This window comes from Coccinella septempunctata, chromosome 7 (genome assembly GCF_907165205.1).
Source record: "Coccinella septempunctata chromosome 7, icCocSept1.1, whole genome shotgun sequence".
Lineage (NCBI taxonomy): Eukaryota > Metazoa > Arthropoda > Insecta > Coleoptera > Coccinellidae > Coccinella > Coccinella septempunctata.
In genome coordinates, this window is record NC_058195.1 from 7,189,158 (window position 1) to 7,213,793 (window position 24,636).

At 37.2% G+C, this 24,636-nt stretch overlaps 1 protein-coding gene across 7 annotated transcripts; it reads right to left on the reverse strand.

Moving 5' to 3' along the window:
• Window positions 1–313: 313 nt before the first annotated feature.
• On the reverse strand, window positions 314–23,739 carry LOC123318070 (insulin receptor substrate 1). Of its 7 annotated transcripts, XM_044904766.1 has the most exons (12): window positions 23,001–23,739; window positions 13,209–13,393; window positions 13,059–13,150; window positions 10,897–11,024; window positions 10,502–10,567; window positions 10,073–10,147; window positions 8,611–8,742; window positions 6,271–6,603; window positions 5,860–6,210; window positions 5,503–5,745; window positions 3,440–3,928; window positions 3,136–3,359 (listed from the first exon to the last, which is right to left on the reverse strand). In XM_044904766.1, the coding sequence occupies exons 1-12, from the start codon at window positions 23,386–23,388 to the stop codon at window positions 3,277–3,279; spliced, it is 2,565 nt and encodes an 854-aa protein (XP_044760701.1). In that variant the 5' UTR covers window positions 23,389–23,739; the 3' UTR covers window positions 3,136–3,276. The 7 variants fall into 7 exon arrangements, with proteins under 7 accessions (XP_044760694.1, XP_044760696.1, XP_044760697.1 ...); XM_044904759.1 differs by having other exon boundaries at window positions 314–3,928; XM_044904761.1 differs by lacking the exon at window positions 10,073–10,147 and having other exon boundaries at window positions 314–3,928; window positions 23,001–23,738.
• Between the last annotated feature and the right edge of the window lie 897 nt (window positions 23,740–24,636).

The window sequence follows — 24,636 nt, forward strand, 5'->3', positions numbered from 1 at the left end:
AGAATGAAGGAAGTTCTATCAGAACACAATTTGAAGAGTATTCAAAAATGAATGAAAAATGGAATTGAAAAGGTCCATTGAAAAATTATATTTTGCTTAGCTTCTAAGCAGCAATTTTTTTTAAATTAGTACCAAAAGAATCCACAACGGAAAAATAAGAACAATGTGTAATTCTCAGCTTTGGTAAGAGTGCTGAGCGACACTTTTGATTGAAAAAAATTTCAAATATTGAATCCTGATTTGATTCGATCGACTGCTCTTGAATCATATATCTGACCCTTGATTAGAAGAATCACTAGAGAAAAGCAATAAATTTCGATTAAATATTTTTATTATTTCTTTTTTATAAATGAAACATGAGTAACAGTATCTCCAGGAGATATACATATAAGTATATAGGGTGTCCAAAAATACCACTAATGAATTCCAAAGCATTAAAGCTACTTTTTCAAAAATAAAATATAGTTTTACACAATGCGACAATGCTACAATCACAAAATTTCATGTTTTTTCTCACTGTAGAAGCATATGTGAAGATTCATCTGTCGGTCACTATAGCCAACCCTAAAAACTGTTCATGTTAAGAAATTTTTGAACATCCTCTGCGATAATAAGCTTAAAATATACCAAATAAGAGTTTATTTACAGCTTTCTGACTTCAATTTTGACCAATAATGGAAAAATAAATTTTGCAAGTATATTTTCCTATTTTTGTTTGTTTTTTTTGGTCCAGAACATGACCCCTAAACTGGAGCGAAAATTTTCACAATACATCGTATACATATGTTTTTGATTCATTTAAACAAGCAAACCATTTCAAATTTCACAAATATTTTTAACAGAAAGGATACTTACTAAAATTATTATGGATTTACTACATCAAATGCAATCTTCCTAAATAATCAAAGTCTCGAATCTCTTGAAAGTGTTGTGAATGCACTTTGAAATTATTAAAATTTAGGAACAATTTCAACAGAACAGCAATATATTATCTTTCCTTTTAACTAAGCAGTTTCAAGTTTTTTCATTACCTAGTTATTATTATTATTACACCCATAATTTACATATCTCATTTTCCTACTTTAGGTTTATAGAACATCAAACCAATTTTTACCAAATTCAGATATGTATGCATAGTAAAATCCACTAATTTCAATATAAAACCAACATTCAATGACAGAGAATTTCTTAAACCCGAACATTTTTAATGCACAGAACATTAAAACATTTAAAAAATCATGAAGAACGAGTAACAATAAGCAAACTACCAAATTGTGCTTGTCAGAAAACAGTTTTCTCATTGCGTGAAATATTGAGTAATAAAAAATGCGGAAAAAATTTCGGGTTTTAGGGATTCGAATTTCTCAATACATCTTATTCTAATGTTTCAACTTCTCAATGATTTATATCATATATATTTATATATAAAGGAATTATTCATAATACTCAAAATGCAGTTTCGAAAAAACATTTTTAAAGCTAATAGTTATAGTTGAGGTTATAATTTTTGACAGCGAGGACAAATACAAATGACAGATGAATAACATGCAATCTGACATTTCTATAAAAATTAACCTAGAAGGAATATGACATGTTTCAACATCGTTTTTTTCATACTTTCAAAATTTATTATATTTTAAAATAGATCACTGTTATTGGCTGAAAACTTAATAATCTCATTTTTACAGAGGGTTAAATTAAAATATTTAAAATTTCTCGAAAAATTATGGCAGTAGAAGGATTTTATCTTGGAAATATCTTGTCTAAAGCTCTTCTCTCTTTGGGATTCTTTCCTATCTGGAGTTCACTGTCGTAATCAATTCACATAATATTCATTGTGCTATACATTGTATATTTGCCTAGTCAGGTTACTGCGCAAAAAAACGATTTCACCTTAAAAACCTTAGGAGGAATTCTCAGTGTGCATCGTTAAATTGAGCTTCAGTAAGTCAAATCATGTACCAGTTCATCGACTCCTCAATCAGGATTGACCAAGCTTCACTCGTCAAACAAATTACCACATTTGCTCAGGGTAATAATAAAATATTTCATCCTTAAATCTTTAACAACCGACCAGAGCATTGCCAATATGTGTATTTCGTAAGAAAATTTAAAACAACATTTGTGTGTGATAAAATCTGAAGGAACTCTTTGAAGCACTGGCTTTCTTCAATATGCCAAGCCTGATTATTGAGCGTTTTTCGAACTACAATATTCAAAATTCAAAAAACTCAGACAAGAACCGGCGTATCAAGTCTACATAGATAATCTCTCCGTCTCCGTTCCAATAAATTAATCCGTAATAACAATCTAAGTTAATAACTTTCAAAAAACAATCTACAATCACTAACAACAACTTCAAAAATACGATATGCGCCTTCTATACAAATCACTAGGCAATTCGCTAATCAATGCTTAACACCTTTCTTCAGTCCTTCGCTCTTATTGAAATCGATTTCGGCGTAGGTGAAACTAACCTCCTGACCGCTGTCATTCGAGTTGTTCCTTGCAGTTCTGGGACTCTTGCTGCCGTCATCGTCAATCGTCTGCAGGTCTAAGTTTGCGTAGTGCAGCGCGGAGGGCGGACGTATGGAATCACTATTCACTGAGTCCGGTCGGGAACCGACTAACGTCGACGTCGATGAACACAGGTCGCTTGAAGCCGAGCCAGGTCGTGAGACGGGCTTCGATGCACTTGGATCGTTCGAACCATCCGTCGTACACTTAGTGTCACTTTTCACTTCAGCTTCTTCAGTCTTTGGGTAATCATTTGTCGGCGAATTCGCTGGTAACGCATTTGTTGATGGCGGTGGCGACGTTCCACACTCTCTAGACTCCGAAATCGGCTTGAAAACCCTGGAGGAAGTTTCCGATAGCGTCATCATACTAAAAGCCTTGTTCACGTCGGGAACTGTGTGTAACCCAGGTTGCATTTCCGCATAGTCGTTACTTTTCGACAGATCTAGATTCATGTAATCATTCGACTTGGCGCTAACTTTGGCAGCGTTTTTCTGACAATCGCTAACAGAAGCATCGTCTTGACTCTCGTTACTCTTTCCACGGAATCTTTTGTACAAACTGTTGATCAGACTAGGCGTCGATTTTTCCGGCGTCTTCAAGGGTTTGACCGGCGAACTGGGACTGTTCAAACTCAACGGGAATATCGTTGAAGAGTTCGAAGGCGTCGTCACGCTAGAGCTCGAACTGTCCCGCGAATCCCTACGCGTACTGTTTTTCCTGCCTCTTGGAAGACTAGATACGGGACTTGTGGTTGTATTAGTAAGATGTAGTTGCATTTTGGGCGAACCGTCGCAGTATATTCGACCATTGATTGGATTGTTTTGGTTTGCGTTCAGGATCTGAATTGGTAAAGAACGGTTATTTTCTTTTTTATTCGGTTTGAGCTCTTTCTTTTTCAATACTGAACCAGCAGACATACCTGAGTGATCTTCTCTATTCAACTGAGCACTGTCCAAACTCGACTGACGGTGGTGACCTCTGCCCAATGACATTTCCACATAACCTTCGTTGCTCTGATCCGAATCGCTCCTCACTCTGTTCTTGCTGTTCATGTCGAGGTAATCAGAGTTTGGTGAACCCATATTCCTGAAGCAATTGCCAGTAGAAGGGGATAATTGGGAGTAAGACCTTCTTATCGTTGGCTGGTGATGGTTTACATCGTTATGGTCTAAATAGTTTACGTAGGCATAGTTGTTATTCGTTAAAGTAGGCTTTTTGGAAGTGTTTTTGGCATTCATGTCCATGTAATCGTTACGAGGTAGGTCAGTTCTGTTTATATACGCTCTGTTCGAATCCATGAAAGCATACTCGTTCGCTCTGTTCGGGGGTGTACCTGGCTTCATCTCCAAATAGGGTCCACTATTCGAAATGTTCGGAGGTGTCACGCCAGGCTTCATTTCAACATAACCTGCAACAATAATAAATCATTAAAATAAATATGGACCCCCTTTTTGCTTTGTCATCTCATCACGTGAAAACGGCTGAAAGGATTTTTATTCATTGTTTTTTTAAAACCTTCCTCATACTTTCTATGACGTTTGAAAAGAAAAAAATTGGTAAAGTTGCACGGGGGAAACTGGCAAAATCAAGAAAACTAAACGTAATTTGAGTTTTCCGCGAAAGTGTACGAGGATGTATTGATATCTAGTTAGCCTAGACCAGATCCATGCATAAAAAAAATATTGCGGTACCACAGCAATAATAACTGAAAGTGTCAGTGTGAAGTTTGAGGTCAAAAAAGTAAACCAGAGTTACGCAATAAATCAAAAGAAAGAAGATGTCCACCGAAATCGTGAAAATCGAAAAATTGGAGTATCGAGCCATCATCAAGTACCTGTTTTTAAAAGGGCTAACAGGTAAGCAGATTTACGAAGATATGCTTAATACACTTGGTGATCAATGTCCTTCGTATGCGACCGTGAAAAATTGGACTGCAAGCTTCAAAAGAGGTAAATTTTCCATTGAAGATGATGACCGATCGGGAAGGCCAGTTTCTGTGTCAGTACCCGAAAATATCGATGCAGTTCATGACATGATTTTATCAGACCGTCGAATTGGGCTAAAACGGATATCTGAAGCACTGAATATTTCATACGAACGTGATCATCATATAGTTCACGTCAATTTGGACATGAGAAAAATTGCTGCAAAATGAATCCCCAAATGTTTGAATGTTGAGCAAAATCGTGCAAGGATTAAAAGTATCGCGTTCGATCTGTGCTCGATTTGAAAACGATGTAGACTTCTTAAACCGAATTGTTACTATGATGATGAGACTTGGGTACATTTCTACGATCCAGAAACAAAGCAACAATCGATGGAATGGCGACACTCTGGTTCTCCAAGACCAAAGAAGTTTCGTGTCCAAAAATGTGCTGGAAAAGTTCTTGCTTCAGTTTTTTGGGATTGCCATGAAGTAATCATGATTGATTTTTTGGATAAGGGTAGAATAATAACCGGAGATTACAATTCGACATTACTGACCACTCTACGGGAAAAATTAAAAAGAAAACAAGCGGAAAGCTATCCAAAGGTGTTTAGTTTTTGCAGGACAACGCCCTTGCAACCAATCTCATGTTGCCATGCAAAAAATTCGTGATTTAGGGTTTGAATTACTAGAATACCCCCCTTATTCACCAGATTTGGCTCAATCCTACTATAATCTCTTTCCTCGACTGAAAAAAAGTTTAAAAGGTCGTAAATTTTCTTCCAACGAGGAGATAATAAAAGCTGTGGAGGTCTGGTTTGCAGAGCAAGAAGAAACATTTTTTTTGAGAGGTCTAGAAACGTTGCAGGTTCGCTGTAATAAATGTATCCAATTTAGAGGAGAATATGTTGAGTAATAAAATATTTTGACATTGAAATTTCGTTTGGTTCTATAGTAGGCTAAGAATTTTTCAATATATCCTCGTGCACACATCGCGCTTGCGCTTTCATGTAGTCACTTGAATGGACATAGAAATGAAATTCACTTATGTTTACCTGAAGGCGTAGTCGCTGGTGTAGATACCGCCGACGATTTGGGACTAGGCTTCATCTCCAAATAGCCATCCTTCGACGACTTTTTCTTGATGTTTGTAAAGTCCATCTCGAGGAAATCGTCCATTTCCGAACCGACCGAACTGGTCGAACCGGGAATCCTCGACGAACTCAAAAGGGGGGCGCTCGAAGACTTCGGATGGGCTTGCGGATAATGCCCGTGGGGGGGCAGCACCCTTACAGGACCTGGAAAGCATTTTTGATTAGTCTATGCTGCCAAGATTAAGGGCTAATGCCTTTAGAGGTTATGTTGCTGTTGACAACATAATGACAGATGTCAAGATTAAGTGTCAGACTCACCCTTTTTGGTCTTGGAGCCGACGCTGGCAGCTCTATCTCTCCTGCTCTCCGCCGTGCCATGGATGTCCATCAGGTGCTTCTTGTACTTGTAGGTCTCCGGTCTGGACCCTACGGAATAAGCCCTAATGGGACGCGATTCATCGTCTGACGATGGCGGGAAGAAAGAAACGACTTTATCGAGGGGGTATTCAGCGAACCTCATGTCCGTGGATGGTGTGCCGGAGGTAACGCTGCTCAAACTTGCCGCAGGCGTGATGTTACTGTGGGCCCCTAAGGGGGACATAGCTACGTAGCCATCGTCCGAACTAGGTGCCGCCATTGGTAGGTAGTTACCCGTATTTGGGCTTATTCCTACAAAATTGGCAGTTTACGACAAGTTGAATGGGTAAAACCCTGGCGAAGGCGGCTTACCGTAGTGGGCGCAAAGACTGTCGCAGTCCTCCTCGGCTATAACCTCGTCGGGCGTCAATGAATGTCCGTATCGTCCGTGATTGCTGTCCAGATCTTCATTTTCATCGATCAGACTGTATGAAGAGCCGGCAGAATCGGTGGACGCGCCGGCAGAGGGCGGAGATATCGGTGAACCGATCGGCGGACTGCAGCCTAGATCGCGATGCATAGAACATGGTCTGTGGGGGGCGAGATGAGATCTTGGAAACATCGGCACGGGATGATTGCCCTCGCTGGTCGTTCTGGCTCGCGAAGGCATGCTGTCGCACCTTTCGCGTCCTCCCGATGAAACACCTGTCGAGGAAAAATAAAATATTGAGTTTCATGATGTTCCCTATAATCCAGGAGCTTATTGACGTGACACGTTAGTGGTATACGTTGCGAAATGTCAAATTTATTAGACAAGCTCATTCCAGGCCGTCGAAAGAAAGAAAGAAGATAGGCCGTTGACACATTTCAACTAGGCAATGACATCATTATGCCAACTCATAGACAAAGACAATGGCCTGATCATTTCCTCATCAGCAATAAGGTGAATATGGCAGAAAAACGTGAAAGAGACAACCGAACGTTCGGCCAATAGCTGTCTTTTTCCATAATTTTGATTGGACAAACACTCGCCATGTCCACAGAAAAGAGACAGGTATTGGCCGTTTTATTACTAGTCCACTATCTATGTTTGTGTGCCAACCTAACTTTGGCAAACTGAATTTGTAAGAAACGTCAGGCGAGAGTTCACTCTGTGATCGTGCAAAAGGAATCCACGATCACAAAACGAACTCTGGCCTGATCTTTCTTACAAAAATACTGATTAACGTCAGCCAGACAAAAATAATGTAGGCACCATAGGCATAGAGCAATAGGGCATTTCGAATCAGCCGACTTTGACAGGACTCTTGAGGCGCGTACAGAGTGTTTATCTGATTTCAAGTGATTTTCATAAATCACATCATAAATCCCTATCAATTTTCCATGAAAAAGTCGTTCAGTGAATTTTATTTATCCTTGAAAGGTGATAGGAGAGTCCGGTAAGATAGAAAACTGACTACTATCGATAATATTGACAGGTCCATTCTCTCTCTATGTCTATTGTCTATGCTTGGCATCGATCACAGAAAGGCGTCATTGCCCTATTGCCTTAGACCCGTTTGCACCAACCCCCTTTGAAATGAGTATTTAACTAAGCGTAGTTTAGAGTTGATGGACGCTTAATTTTATTGGCAGTTGCACGACTGCGGCTTAACAGAATCTTAAGTAAGGGGCCCTTAAGTTTTGATATCTAGTGATATTTCAGTTTTTTATTTTGGTGCAACTTCATCTTAGTCCAATAAAGCCTTTTCATTGATTGGCCGGTTGCCGTTGATCGTTGTCATTTCATTAACCTAACTTTATTGTCTTGTCAGTCAGGGTCAAGTAAACTATTATATTATTATCAAGGAGTGACAACTTTTTGTTGCTGAATTAGCATTATTGTTGATAATGAAATGGATTGTCAAATAAAAGGTACTTGACTTTATTAGAAAAACCACAGCAGTTCTGCAGCCAGTTTATGAGTTCAACAAATTATTTTAGGTTAGAATCCGGCCCTTAAATACCTAAGTGGTCATTACAGGAGCGCTTAAATTTAAGGCTAGCTTTAGCCATTTAAATGTCACTTAACAGTTGGTGCAACGTAATTTAAGTTAAGGGTTCATTTTAAGGGACACTTAACACTAAGTGCGTTTGGTGCAAACGGGTCTAATGAGACTTTCCTTCCAGTCTTAGAAGGTTCTCAACCCTTAAACTACTCTAAGACTAGAAGCTCATAGAAGATATTTATTTGGCAAATAAAATAGCTTCTATTTCATTTCCACAACGTATTCTGAACAATTAACAATTTGTTTACTCAGAATGGTTAGGACATGTCAAATTTCCACATGCAAGAAATTTTTAACCGATTTATTTTCAAAATTGAAATAAATCCCACTTGAGCAGTCCATTAAAAACTAGTAGTCATCACCAGCACAATATAAATGCGAATTCCGTTAAAACCCAAAACCCCAAATCATGAAATACATCCAATCTGTTAATATAAACACCAAAATCCATCACCAACACAACCCAATCTGAAGAAGGAATCCAACGCAAAAAGACAGCTTTGGATTCGAGCCTTCTTCAGTTTGAAAAGAAGCAGCCAAGATCCGAATCCAAGACATTCAAACTGTCAATTGGATCTCGAAAATGGCAACGTAGCTTGGAATCGGATCGCTGGGGGGAGTGGGGGTGAAAGTAGATTCTCACAAAATGTGACATAATACATACATTTGGACTGATTCGAGCGTTTGCTGGTTCTCGAGTGCTGCTGATGGGGATGTTCTAGTGCAGTGGCGGGGGTAGCGAGAGGCAGTGACTGGGTGCGCTGATGGTTGATACTTCCCGAAAATGCAACACCGCCTAAAGATGGACAAATCACAAGAGACGTACGTCAATGGAGAGTCATGGGATTGGCGAGCGCATTATAGACTTAAGCTAGGTGACGTTTTTTTGAAAAAAAAATGGGGAGGGAATTCATAGATCGATAAATTCGTTAAGTTATAGATACTCGATTCACATAGCTTTCTACCAAAACCTCGATTCTAGGAAATGCGTCTATGAAAAACAGCTTTATTTATAAACTGCTCGTCAAAAGATAAGGATATTGATGATTCTTAATATCGAGTCTGAGTAGAACTATGAATTTTTCAAAATTTTAGTTTTTCACAAATTTTTCTGTATTTTTGTGACTGTGAATACCTAATTTCTTGGAAATCTCAGTAATAAAACCAAAAAACATTACTCGCATATTCCAAAAATTGGGGTTTTCTGAGAGAAACACACATTAATTCAATATTCTTAACTTCAGAAGCAGATTATTTTTGGTAGTATCGAGAAAAAACATGGAAATCGATAATATTTCCAAGTGCATTATTGAATTTACTCAATAATTTTTTTTTCAGTCGATAGGCATTTCAAGATATGAATTGATTGGTGAATACCAAATATTTTGAAAAACTATTTCCTCTACGCAGAATCATATATAATATCTTTAATTAAACAAACAAACAGCATCTAAAATGTTTATTTTTCGGGTGCAACATGTCCTCTAACTTCATGATTCATATTTACATTTGGAAGAACCATTAAAAATTATACAATTCAAAAAAATCTTCATTAGCAGTTACCAAAAATTTTGGTGATACTGATAATTAAATTCCAATTTGACTAAGTGTAGTCTCTATCAAGATAACCAAATTTCAAAAAAAACCCATATATAATCAAAAACGTGTGAACGAACCAACAAGGATAAATAAGTGTGTAATTAACAACGAAAAGTTCGTATCAAAATCCACACCTTATACGAAAACATGCAATCAAGCTGTTTTTTCCCTTGCAAAAGAGTCGTAAAAATCATTCAATTGATTTCTTTATCTCGTGGAGGTTTGGAAACTGAAATTTTTCATTGACGATAAAAATTTTCTCAAACAATTGTTGACGGAAACATACAAGTCGTAAATCTGTCAAATCTTTTTATTACGATTGTTTACACGGTTCCGTTTTGTACACACAACGTTTGGAGGTGCAGTGAAATTCAATTTTGAAGGAAATGAATAATCTGCATTTGTTCGATGAAGAGGAGATACCCCACGGAAGGCTTATGGGTCAGTATAGATACATGCTTATATTCAGAAGTGACAAATATGAGCGTACATATATTCATGAAAAGCATAATGGAAAATGAACAAACCTGAAATAGAATGACGTCGTTCAGATGATTTAGTAGCGCCCTTCAAATGTTGATAAATGGTAACCATACCACTCACTGCAAGCGAAAACATGCAAAACCAACATTAAAACATGTATGGACAAGATTTTTCGAAAGAAAAATTGGTTAAAAACAGGACAACACAGCAGTAATATGGAAAACAACATGAAAAACTCGGTTAAGTCAAAAAAAGACTTATTTTTCATTGGTGTATCCCAGTTTTTCATTGATGTTGTGTAACAATGATTGACTCGGTTCATATTACACTTATCTCTTTCTTATTAACTGTTTAAAATTTTTATAATTTCCATCTTATCAACTCTTGTAGATCAGAATAATTCTCAAAAATATCTAACATGAACCAGTCAAATGATAAAGCAGAGTATTAAGCAAAATGAAAGTAGATCATACCAATAGGGTTTTGGATATTGTGAGATTGCACGCCACATAAACAAGAGTCGACATTTTGTGTGTGATCTGCAAGAGATAACATTCCTCAACGGCATGTAAACAAAAACTTTTTTGTCCAAAAAGTCCACAGTCCAATAATAAAACAGCTTGAGATAAAACACACTAACGCTCAATGTCAAATGGACTAGAAACTTCTTGAATCAAACAAGTTTATGAACAATATCGAAACAATCATTTCAAAAAAGAAAACATACTTTAGGAATTGGTCACGCAACCTTTCGAAAATGAAAGGTATGCATTCAACACATTTGAATTCGAAATGAAAAAATTTGATTTATTAGAGATCAGAGAGAAAACAGTAATATGTAATTATACATTGTAGCATATTTTCTCACCTTGTGGGAATAAATGACTTTTGGAATTATATTTCTTATCTACGTTCGGCTTTGATGTTTCCGTAGCTGATGATGATCTGAATCTGCTCTTTGGACCCAGTTCTTCTTTTCCATTGCTAGTCATTGTACTGCAAAAAAGAATGAAATAAAAATAACCAAATTACATAAGATATGTATAGAAGAATTCCATTTATTCAGGTGCGTCCAATAGTGGAATAATAAAAATTTTCTGGGCCCATAACCTGTTAGAAAAATTGAAATAAAAATTCTCCTATTTTGCTGATGGATTTCAGAGCTTTACACTGAAAGTTGATCAGAAAATAGAGGAAAGGTACTGGCAAGTCCATAAAAAACAAATTAATTGCGCGAAATAATCGTTTTATCCAGGCCCGAGAACAAATCATAACGCTCGGCATCGAATGAATGGAAGTTTTATCTCCTACCTTTGAACCCATAAATTTAAAATTTCAATTTGTTTATTCAATATTATCAACGCACAATAGATATGCCGGTTTCCCAAGAATCGCCGTCGGAATACGCAGAGCCAGTTTTTCGTTGTTCAAGGTGTACACGAAAAAGCAACCGGACATTCACGCGTTATCACTTTACATCCTAGTTGAGTTGTCGGTGTTCGAAAAAAATAATCAATAAATGAATATTTTCAGTAATATGGAATAAAAAGCAAGAAAGGCATGTAGCAGTTGGAAGGTTTTCAAGGGTATCCAGCAATAAAAAAAAATCGCCTCAAAAAAACCTTCAAGAGCGAAAAACCTGAATGTCCTCAGCCAAATCCTCAGTAAAGATTAAGAGTTGATCTGTGCTCACATGAGATTGTATCTCTATGACGATGCCCTCACCATAGACAAGTTATCACTAAGCATGGGCATTATAATCTCTATGAAGATACCTCCGTCATAGACGTGAAGCTCTATGCACTAATGCGCATAAAAATATGCTCTATGACCACATGACTTAGAGATGACTATTTTTTTTATTTAGTTTTTGAAATGAGTGAATAACCATTTTCTTCATTCTCAAACTGAGTAGAACACGAGCTCTGCATGTCGCTGTTCGGTGTTCACACGAAACTTTTTTCGCGTGTGTATGAAAGTAGCGATAAGGCCGGCAGCTCGCAATTGGAAACAATGCGAAATGCTGAGTCGTAAAATCAAGTTTACTGACACATTAATATATTATCCGCACGTGTGTGTACTCTATCGTCGGGTTCGATGAATGAAAAACCAATTTTGCCGTGCCGCGCAACGAACTTTGTACCTCGCAATCAATTTTTCTAGAAAACAGCTGATCGGCATTGAATAGTTTCGTGGAATCACGAGCTGTCGTCTCTTGTTGTTTACACGGTTCCGTTTCTTAAAGGAAACGTCGGAAAACAAGCAATAATTACCGTCCATAAAGAGTAATTTTCAATATACTCCGAGTTTCTGTGATTCCCTGACGTTCGGTGTTCCAAGATATGACGTTTTAATGTTCGTGACACTAATGAATGACAGATCACAGAAAACTGAAGTGGTTTTATTTATTATTATCTTTGTTTTTCCATGAAAATGGAATCAATAAAAAATGCACAGAATGGATCATAGACTTTTACAATAATAACATTGAAATGAATGTACTCCCTGTAGCGGAGCTATTGGAGAGTATGAAATAAATAAATCATGCACTGATACGTATTCGGGCTCCTCTAAGCTGTCGTTGTTGTTAATTTATTTTAATGACTCGATATAAGTAGAGTGTTTAATCCACTCTTTCTATATCGCATCAAAAAATCTCAGTTTGTTTACAACGAAAGATTTTTTTCTCGGTAAATATCGAGATAAGTAATGTGCTCGGAATGATATCGAACAACAAAGTTTATATTTTCGGGAAAGCCGCTGAAGTACCTAGTGAACCAATTCTACGTAGAAATGCTCCAAAAATTATCGTTTCCGAAGTAAATATTATAGAAAAACATTTTCAAACAAACTAATCAATCTTTATCAGCACCGTATTTTATCTCTATTGCGTTACCTAATATGCAGCATGTATAATTTCGTTTTCTAAACTCCAAACAGATTTTATCGAAAACAATTTTTTATCTCAATTTTGTTATACCGGATCTATCTAAATATAAGAGTAGCTGGTATATTGCATCGAATACTCACTGATAGACTGTCAAATGAACATTCTGGGCAATATACTGATCTTCAGTCTCCATCCATAATTCCCCAGCTCCAAGGGGGCAACTCCTACCCACCTGGAAAAAATCATATATTTAAATCAATTCTAACAAGACCTGAATGTTTTTTACCCACCTCAAAGTAAACATATTTTTGGAGACTGCCGCAGCTTCGGATGCTGGAAAGATTGATTTCAATCTGAAAGTCGTGATCTTTCTTGACCAAAGTTAGCGTCTTCTCTCTCAGGCAGAGCCTGTAGGTTCCAATGAGATCCTGGGTACCTAGGCCTCGATTCACCAGCAAAACCTCCCACACGTGCGCTGAAAAAAAATTCCACGATTACTAACAGGTTATGGGCCCGAAAATATGCGTCGGCAAAAAAGGAAAATATCAGAGTTAATTTGAGAATAGTAGGAGTTTGGCCAAATAATAGGTCCTTAATGATGTTTTCAATAGTTTCACTGTAACTATTGCGAATTTATCTGAATCCCTTAACGAGGCAGATCCGTGTTTGTCAACATCGATATTCAAAACATCGAGAAACGGGATGACGAATAAAGCGTTGCGATCTGACACAGATCTCAGTTGGAAATACCACATTACTCAACGATATTGGCAAGTAGGTACTCGAAACTAGCAAAGAAAACAATTCATAGAAAGTCAAGTTGAGAATATTTGTCCTGAGAAACGAGGGGAATTATGCATCAGGATTCCCAGAATCGATATTCGAACGTTTACAAACATATGTTACGATATTAGGCGCCTCATCGCATACTGATAAGAAAAAAATCGAACGTGTTTCGCAAAGAAAATCGCGCCCATTGAAAAATCAATGTCGAAGTATCGATGAATATTCTATGGATAAACACTACAGCTTGACTTCGACGTTGATGATTATTGTATCTGTATCAAAACCCTAGTTTAAATAATGAATATTTTATTAAATGGGGTGGAAAAATATTTTAAACCGTGGCGTCCATAGAATAACTTAGCTCATTATCTTGATTCTCCAATTCTACGAGTTCCCACATAAAATTCATACTATGATGATCACTATCGTTTCTGCCAATTCTACCCACTCTTCATTCGAGATTGTTGTTTACCCACGATAAAGCTTAGAATATAGAAAAAGGGCAATGTAAAAACACCCGAAACATTTGTTCAGGAACATAGAATATGAAATTAGGATCTTCTCTGGGGTATGAATCAACTGCGATTTTGAATATGAAGATAGATAAGTAGTGTAAAAAGAAGATGAATAAGTAGCATAGAAGCTATTAATTTTTCTATGGTCAAATAACAGGTTATGGACCCAGATTAATTCCTTCCTCTCGATGTTCATTATTGAAAAAACAATCTGGAATCAATTCAGTTGTGAGGGGCATTAACGTCTAGTCTGACATTAGAGTAATCAAATATACAGATTTCAGCCATTAACCATATTTTTCTTGTTATGTATTCCTAAATTAATGGCCGTTCCTGGTCAGTGAGCGTGTTACTAATGAAATCCCTTTTCAGCGGCGATATTGGCTTTATTTATTTATCGAAGAAAGATAGACCGTCAAATATATGTATTCTGCTGGTTAATCAAAGGCTTCACAGGGGTAATAACCATAAAAATATTCAGCGTGCTCGACTGAGCGTTAACCTAAGACATCGACCTGGGATGACTTCAAGGGGGAATTTAATTATCAATATTTATGGTTCATGAAAATAGAGAAATTTTTTCCAACAGAAAATCCAAGTGGCCATTTACTAGCTGCTAGTTGATTAATATTTTCTAAGACCTGTTTCAACAACTCAAGTAAAAAATTATATAGTTCTGTGATCAATGTCATTGAGACACTGACACTGACAGTTGATGGAATTTCCTAGGTTTATAATTAAATAAGAAAAAACAAAACCATAAAAAAGGACGTTATTCTAGTGCCCCTAACGGAACAAATTTTGGTGTTATCAACGATACAATGGGGTTGGCGAAAAACGTTGTGAGAGAGAGAGGTAGTTCACCGGTCTCTCTTTCTCTTGATGTATGACCCTGTTCTCGAATTTCTTGGCTGGGCAAGCGAGGATAATAATAAGTAATGATTAATGAAATGATATTGCCGCAGTGGGCGAAGACAAAACAATAACAATGCCATTTCCGTTATGCAACCCGCTTAGCTTGGGGCTTCCTTCCCGAAAATCGAACAGAAAGAGCCATTTCCAGAAGGAAAAAGCGCGGAAGGAAAAAGATAACGGTTCCGAAATCGAACATGAGAAATTTTCTGACGTGGTATCGGAAATGCGATAGTACTTCCTTCCTCTCCAATAATTTCATTCATAAATTGAATATTTCATTCTGCGTGCGAGGTTGCTGGGTTTATGTGGGCAACAGGCGTTCACGGCTCTGACAACGTTTAGGTGCATCCTAAACGGGTATTTCCAGCTTACGCAAACGTGGAATCCCCAGTTTCTATTGATAGTGGGTCTATTTTCCATTTTCATCCGTGGAAATCCATCTGTGGTCGATTATCTGTGTTCTTTCCCATTCAGATTCATACGATAAGGGTGGTAACACTGCCTTCGTTAATAGAATAACACAAAAACACTTTATGATCGAGTCACAGAATACCTTCTATTTCACCTTTACTTGCTCACTTTACTTTATGGTTCAGTTAACGGTAAGACTGTCATTTCACCCATAGACTTATTTATAAGTCTATGCCCATGTCTCTTTGTCTATGTTTATAACCCATTCTTGTTGTATGACTTTTCATTCACAGAATCATACATCGAAAGTGTGGTAGACATTCCTGAACAAGTTGCGATCTCTGGATTCCAAGCGATTCGGATCCCGGCCAACAACTATGATATAATTTTCAACAACAAGCTCATACTATGACAATCATCGGACTGTTATATAAGAGGTTCTCTCCCGAAAACAATAGGTGCATAACTAATCAAATTTAAGGACCAGAATTGCTAATGTTTGTCATTGATACAAGCATTTCGATATTGGGAAAGTGCATGATGCATTTCAAATTACCCTTCTCTAAGCCAGGAATTTCTCATGATTCTCGAAGTGATTTTCCCAAAAAAATACACGAATCAATTCAGCAGATTTGGAATCATTGAATATAATTGAACTAACAATGGGCATTGAATATGGTGTTTTAAAACTCTATGGTTGTTGATTTTTGAGGTTGAAGAAATATTCATTCAGATTTATATTGAATTAGAAGATATTTTAGGACGTGAAGAATATCTCAAATACTTTGATACATTTCAAACGATTTCAAATGTAACAAATTATTCATTTTTTGAATTATGGTTTGGTAAAAATACATCTCGACCATTGTTGAAACTTAGCTCCATAAGATTGATGCATGATGCATTCTATCGTGAGCATTAACCAGTTTTCAGAACAACACGTGTTTTTATGGTTACTTTCTCCTCAATAAAATTTTATTCCGATCGGATTTGCACAATCGAAACAACCTAAAATAAAACGTCTGGTCGTTCATACCGCCAACTGTATTAACGAACGACATTGATACCAACATAAAATTAACTGATTGAAACCGATAGGAAAATATCCTTCGAGGAGCGAAATCTCGACTGTAAAAATTGAAAAACAAATGAGTAACGGTAAACGTTCAATGTTCAGTGTTATTGATTCGAACCGAGCGTGGATGAAAATGAGTAACATCATCTGCATAGAGTTCACGGTTATTTCCTCGAAACAACCAAACTTTGTTCTTTTTTCGGTCAACTGGAGTAGGTCTGATACATTGACAGATGATGCATAGAAGATTTTTTCGAGATTGGCACCACTGATTAGTTTTTGGCCCCCAACACGACTCCATGCAGGGATTCAAATAATTTGAATCATTATTTTGTTCACTCACATACCTACCAGTGTACAATTTCATTCTCTGATCTCAGAGAAAAATTACGATTTTTCTCTAATATGTATAGCCAAACTCCCGATTGTTGAGGAACCGTTTCAATAGAGTGCAATTAATCGTGCTCAAAGTGAGCGCTACATACATAGTTGCAGCCCATTGATGACAAAATCACTAACGTTTGTTGTATCATCCACGCATTGTCGTGTTTGTGTATAGTCACGACTATGATAATCATTCTGTCAATATCGTTGAATCAATACCGGGAATGCATTTAGAAATCGATTCATTTTATCTTGGATGTGATAAACATGTTTTCATCCCGCTTAGGTTATGGGACCAGCCAAGAACGTGTGTGTATGTATGTACACAAAAACAACTTTCATGATCGTAGAAGACTCCACTTTTCTGAGATTCGATATTTTATGGCAGAAAGACTTATGAAATTTCTAGAAAAATGCAGCATACTAAGTAAGAACCAACATGGATTCATCAAAGGCAAATCGACAAATACAGCCATTTTCCAATTCATCAGGAAAATAGTGGAAACTCTGGAGGAGAAAGTTAACATCTTTGGACTATTTCTGGATCTCTCAAAGGCATATGATAGCGTCGATCACGAGATACTGCTGGAAATAATGGAACAATATGGAATTAGGGGACAGCTACTGGATTGGTTCAGATCATATTTAACACACCGTGAGCAAAGAGTGTTGATAACAGAAAGAGGCGAAGAAATAAAATCAAACAAAGCCATCATCAAGCAAGGTATACCGCAGGGGAGTATATTAGGATGTATACTATTCTTGCTGTATATAAATGACTTAACAGGGGTTACAATAGAAGAACTAATGGTACTGTTTGCTGACGACACAAATGTATTGATTTCGGATGCAAATGTTCAAGATCTAATAACCAAGACATCAAACACTTATAGGAGAATAGAGGAATGGCTGAAATCACGCAAGCTCACACTTAACACACTAAAAACAAGTGTCATGTGCTTCAGAACAAAACAGTCAACTCAAATTATACCGGAAGAATTAAAAATTGATAAAACAACCTTCAAACTTCAAAGAACTGCGAAATTCCTTGGAATAACAGTAGATGAACACCTTACATGGGAAGAACATATAGAAAAAACAAACAACAGCTTAAACTCAGTATGCTACACAATCAGGGTACTATCCAAATACTTAAGCATGGAATTATTGAGAACTGTTTATTTTGCAAACTTCGAATCCAAAATGAGGTATGGAATAATCTTTTATGGAGCAAACAGGAATATGAGAGACATCTTCATAACTCAGAAAAAAGCCCTAAGAATCATCCTTGGACTCACATGGCGAGAGTCATGTAGAGGTCTTTTCAAAAAAAATAAAATTCTCACATCATATGCTGTATACATTCAAGAATGCTCAAATTTTGTTTTCCGAAATAAACACCTATTTGAAAATGAACAGAGTCAAAGTAAGTATAAAACTAGAGATCCACAGTACATATATCCCAAACATCACCTCACTGTAACAGAGAAAAATTGCCACTATTCTTGTCTGAAGATATTCAATAGATTACCCAATCACATCAGGAGAGAATCTGAATTGAAAAATTTCAAGAAGGCACTGTATAAATTATTAATGGAATTAGAACCATATAATATGGAAGAATTTAATATTTGATTTATTTTGTTATTTGACACTATTTCTTTCTACTATTTGTAGTATTTAGAAATAAAGATGTATTCTATTCTATTCTATTCTATGTTCGGGCGCAGTGCCTAGCTTGTTCCATACCATTATGCATATTCTATGCACCTTAAACAAAGATAATTTCTGTGTTCCAACCCAACCTCAGTGCTCACAGAATTAGTCAATTTTCTATGCCATCTTAATTCGATGTCATATGATTTGATTACTAATATATCTTCATATTTTGATGAAGGAAAAAAATCACGTTGTTTTTTCAAGAATAATTCATTGATAATAAATTCAATCGAATGTCCCAGTTTAATTCCATAAGAGAGAATAGATGAATAAATATCTATGCATAAAGAGGGATTTTCATAGAACCTCGTATCGGTTTTCAGATGGCGCTACAGAAATCGGAAATTAGACCATCTGGAAGGTGGACTTCCTATCGGATCACTCCCACGCCAGCCTGTTTCCCACGTGGGCGTCCTCATTTTCCACGAAATGCGATGTATCCCTGAAACGAGTTCGGGAAAATCTGCGCCGACCTAAAACATGCATCGATCCGTTCCTGACGTCACACCCAAACACCCACTCTGAGCTTGTGGCGTAGAATTTCACTGTATACGATGCAACAGCCGACCTGTTTATCGCATAAAAAACTTAGGGTGTATCTGGACGACTCGAATTCCCCGAAAAATCGATCACTCTATGATCTGTTGAGCACAGAATATTTCCCGTATGGCATAGAAATGGATATTCTTCACGACTGGTTATCACAATCCCTTCGTTCTTTTAATCATTTAACCACCCGTAACACCTGCTTAGGGTTCGACATAATGAGCATGGACAGGTGCTTCTTGAACTGTCTCACGATGTTTACAATCTGGACATCGAGGAAAATCATTATACCTATCGCATTCCTCGGAATAATCCATCTATGCGATAAAAGACTTCTGAAACGGAGATCCAAAAAAATAAACGAGATAAATAACGCGAAGGCGGTCAACTGCAAAGAAAACACAATCCCGATAATATATTCGGAGCAAAATAATCTCGGAAAACTGGCGCAAACAACTCCCGAAGCTCATCCAGGCATCCTGTTTTGTCCGATGCACATACCACGAAACAACGTGAAGACAGAGAGGAAGTGATTCATCTCAAATTAATGTGATAAACACACAAACATTCTGCATTTCAAAACTACAACTATGTCGCCGTCCAAATATACTCGTCGTCTTCGGATAATGTTACATAAAGGAGCGTTCAACGTTCAAATTCCACATCCTCCAACAATATCCTATTCATTTTTGACCAAGAGACAAGATTGAATATAAATTTCCAACATTTGAAGGAAAATATCCGGTATCACGTGGCGCCCTATCTTGCCTAGGTCATGTGCTCGAACGCAAATAGATCCAACAACAATCATGTTCCATTACTTACTCATTCATGTGATTATGATTCATTAATAGAAAAATATATACCTAATAAACATGTGAGTTATCGAACACTCTGATCGAAGTACTCAATCAATTGTGCAATTGCATTTCACTTCCTTTAGTAGTGTGAACAGTCGCATGAATTTATCAATCATATTTTAAACGTCAGATTAATTTTTCGTCCAGTTGTGTTCCATAGAAAATACCACCTGTCAAGCCTTGGAACATAAAAATGTTTCAAGTTTCAAGCTGCACTTTGGGTGCAGGTGTAAAATCCCAACCATAGACATAGTATGCTATAGATTATTATAGAGTATGTAGAGCACTGCCTATATCTATGTTCCAAACATAGAATATGTGTTCAATGAATAATTTTTGGAACATTATGATGTAATCTGACAAGTGACGTAGTTCGTAATCACAGATCACAGAAACAAGTTTCTGTGATCTGTGGTTCGTAATATTGATGCATAAAAGTAATTTTCATGAGTGAATGGTTCGATTTCTCCGATACAACCATATGATACGTATAATATAATATCGCGTTAATTCACAAGGTTCAAAAGTAGTTCAACAATACAAAATATTCACTTTCGTTCAAACTATTCGGCAATCAGGTTGACGGAATTCTTGAACGAATAGGCAACGTGGCGAAGACCTTGTTTACAAGTTGTTTACGTCTTGTTAGTACGTAATGTTAGTTTCTTGGTATCCATTCAATAGGTTTACACAGAAAGGATTATCCGAATTCCACTAGGTAATGTATTTGCGTTAACAGAAAGACTTATTGAGGAATACAAATATGGATAAAAATAGAATTAATTGTTATTCTGTGGTATTACTGCATAAAAATCAGCAATGTTTCGAACAAAAAACCTTTCTGAATCGCATTCGGACATTTTCGAGGCGTTAAATTATTTTGTTTACACGTTCGAATAGATCAAGTCACATGAATGAAGAACATACATTCTATGAAATGGATCCATCATTAATTGCCTATTTTTTCTATGGAATATTTGATACAATGAACATAGACGTCAATCAATTATGTAAAAACTAAGAAACAATGGACAATTTCTATGATCGGGAAATATGATAACGTCATTATACGACACGTCAGTAATGAAATGTTATTCGATGTGAAAAAACAATGGTCTTGACTTGAACGCTTATTTCACGTGTACAGATAGCCGTTTTATACCTCAAACATTAAACTTCTTATCGCCTAATTAAGTTAATTAAAACCGACGTAATCTGTTCGGGCATGGAAACGCATTTTCGTTGGATTTTGACGTTAAGAGGTCAGTTGTGTGCAAACCGTCTAGCTGCCGTCTAGGTTTCTGTTGCCTTTCATCTTACATGGCTAATTTTAGAACATGGCCCCCGTTTTCGTGTATAGCCGCGTGGACAGACGAATACTCAGACTGTGGAACTTGTCCCAACTATTAGCACCTAGCAAAAATAGATACTGTATGTCTGACACCTATTCAGGCGACAAGCTCTTCGAAATTTAGATTTCATATACCTACCGATTAAGACGGTCTGGTCTGGATGAAGAAATATAAAATAATATGGGTATAGGATGGAAGTTATAATAAAATTGATGGATAAATCAATGATGATGCATCATTGTAAACAAACTAATCATAGAAATGTCATGTCCATATGAATGGGGATAAAAATCCAGATGGATCCAAAACAAACGTTTCTGAACCAACCGAACAACCATGGAATCATTATAGACCTATTTTAGAAAGGTCAACCTTGCGCAAAAACAACCGACTTTCATTCAATGCAGAAAGAGATTGTGCTGAAACCTCTCTGTCTCAACAAAACGTTGGTAAAGTTGAATCATTTCTATGGTATTCGTGGAATGTTTGTCGACCGAAATTGTGTTCCACAACAGGAAACCGTGGATAAACAGAGACACTCGATGGTCGACGAACCATTCAGCAATTCATTTCTGTGACGCTATTGGAAATTCCTCCGAAGAACTCGAGGAAATAGCGAAACGAACGTTGGCAATATCATTACACGGCGAAGGACGTCGAAAATTGCGTTTAAATACCAAGATTCTTCGATGATGATCCCGATATACCGAAACAAACCAGCGTTAACGGTATGAAATTGTTGGGATTCCACGGATAATGTGAAGAGATCCGTTGCGCTCCAGGAGGGGATTTTAAAAACGAATTGAAAGAAAGAAGAGCTTCTAATTTGACTAATTCGTGGGATGTTACGCTGTTCTAAAATTATCACTATTGTTATTTTGTTTTGACAAACGTGATTGCGCCACGGCTCGAAATCTGTTTTTCTCGCCAATAATGTTATTGGACTCGAGTCTGTCGTGATCGAGCACGACAACGTTGCCTAGTTTGACCCAAATAAATCAAAACAATATACCAATGGGGTATTCGCCAAAACAAACCTTCTCTTCCTATATCGTCTGAATAAGGATTCACTATCGATGAATTTATCAGAATTATTCATTTTATGAATATCCTGTAGTGTACAAGAATGAACAAATTACTGAAATTGATGATAATTAACGTCGTCCACAGAAATGGGTGAACTTTTGAATCAACTGTACCCATATGGTGCAAATATTAACCAGATACTATTAAACTTTGCGATTCAACAATTCCTTACATAATGAATTACATATAAAAATTAAATTGTTACAATTTTTTTTTATTTCAAAACGAATGAATTCCCGTCGAACAATCGATCCAAATGGATGGCAAATGATTCGAACAACGACATTCGTGCAATTTTTGTTTACATAGCGAAAGGAATTCCCCATGATCGAGAGAATCCGCGAGAATTGACAACACCGTAGCAGACTACAGAGTATTTACAGCCACAATGACCTTGTGGCGTTATGTTTTCAAGTTGTTTGTGTCTACTTACCAAAAGTAGGCCTCGGAATTTGTCCCTCGGGAAGATCTTCCCCTTGCTGCATCAAAAGCAAATCTTTGAACCACTCGTCAGCCTCCTGTTTGTCATCAATGGCCAGTTTCAAACATTCATCTTTGGTGTAAAGAGCAATGACGTGTTTATGTTTTGGATCACTGAGCTGATTAATGTTAAAGCATGTTTTCATAATAATAGATTTGCGGGGTGCAACGCCACTCTGATATTTCTTTTCCGAATCATAATATTCAAGTCTAGCTTGTGCCTCTTGGGTTTCTTTACGGAGTACAAACCATTTACGACGCCCTGTTTTTATTTTCTTCATATATCCCGTTCGGAGGATATTGAAACCCTCTTCAGGGTATGCACTGCCACTAGTGGACATTTCACATTCACTTGTCCTTCACAATAATATAATGAACAAAATAGAAAACCCGAATCATTGAAGAGTCCTTAGAAAGGTGTCACAACGCCGAATAATGTATAAACAGACCACAACAAAACGCGAAATGGGGGCACACGAGTCGAATGGATGTTTACATTGCCTTGTAGCCACCTTATTATTGTTTTGATACTCCGTATATCGTCAGTTCACGTGTTAAACTACACTGATGTATTCAAATTGAGAACCAACGTTCACCTAAAGAATGCTGCACTGACTGCGCACATTTAACTTTACTATATTAGTCGCACTATCCTTTTGGTTGGTGTTGATCACAACTTTGTACTCGAACTGGGAAACTACGCGATGTTGTCGGTATCTCTCGACCATTTTCAGGGGCAGTGACAAGGCGTAACGTTACAAATGAGCAGTGGCGTAGCGACCAATCGCAGACGCGCGCCCTCCTGCACCTGACCATGTTTACGGAAGAAAACGCTCTTTAAACTCTTGTTTACTTCTTAATGGAGTAAGAAATTAGCCCCATTTTACCATTTTGACCCAGCAACACAGAACGGGAAGGTGACAACCATCGAACTTTAGTTGTAACAAGATATGATTGATTCTCTTTGGTTCTCTTTGGAATTTCACCTTAGAACATTGTTTTTTTTTGGTGTCATAGAGAAAGTAATAATAGGAAAAACTTCACCCATCATCAACCATCGGGAAACCATAGATTGATATAATTTTGGACAGAAGCGTCATAGACTCGAAGTGAATTTAAATTAGTCCGGAAAATCAATATACTCCTGCCAAGGAGATTTCCATCAAATGGGCAACGTCGAAACTCTGATAGCGCCAATATTCGCTTCGCCGCAATGAAAGCATCTGGTCGAGGTCGATTCCATGTCGTAGCCGTCTGAGATCGTACTATTTTGTCTGGAATGCAACTACGCAGCGATTTTTTATCTCTGTTTATAGCAGGGTGTCAGGTGAGAGAAAGGATCTATCGTAGCGCCAGACAGCGTGTTGGTTGTAAACAATAACTGCGCCGGTCCACGATATGAACGTAGTATTCGATTTAAGAAAGGAAATAAAAGATAACATGATTGGGGTGGGGTGTGTTAGCGTAAAACAGGGAAGAAGGCATTCCATTCCATGATGGTTCAATGTAACCGTAATCCGTTCTAGCGCCGATTTGGAAACGACTACAGGGTGTCGCATTGAAGGAAGCGTTGAACTTGACGGATGAGT

Excerpts from the sequence above, each read along its gene's own strand:
- LOC123318070 (XM_044904759.1), bottom strand. The coding sequence starts at position 23,388 with ATGTCCACTAGTGGCAGTGCATACCCTGAAGAGGGTTTCAATATCCTC. Across the intron at positions 10,568-10,896 it reads AAGTCATTTATTCCCACAAG|ATCACACACAAAATGTCGAC; the intron begins GTGAGAAAATAT and ends TATCTCTTGCAG. Across the intron at positions 5,746-5,859 it reads CGGCTCCAAGACCAAAAAGG|GTCCTGTAAGGGTGCTGCCC; the intron begins GTGAGTCTGACA and ends AATGCTTTCCAG.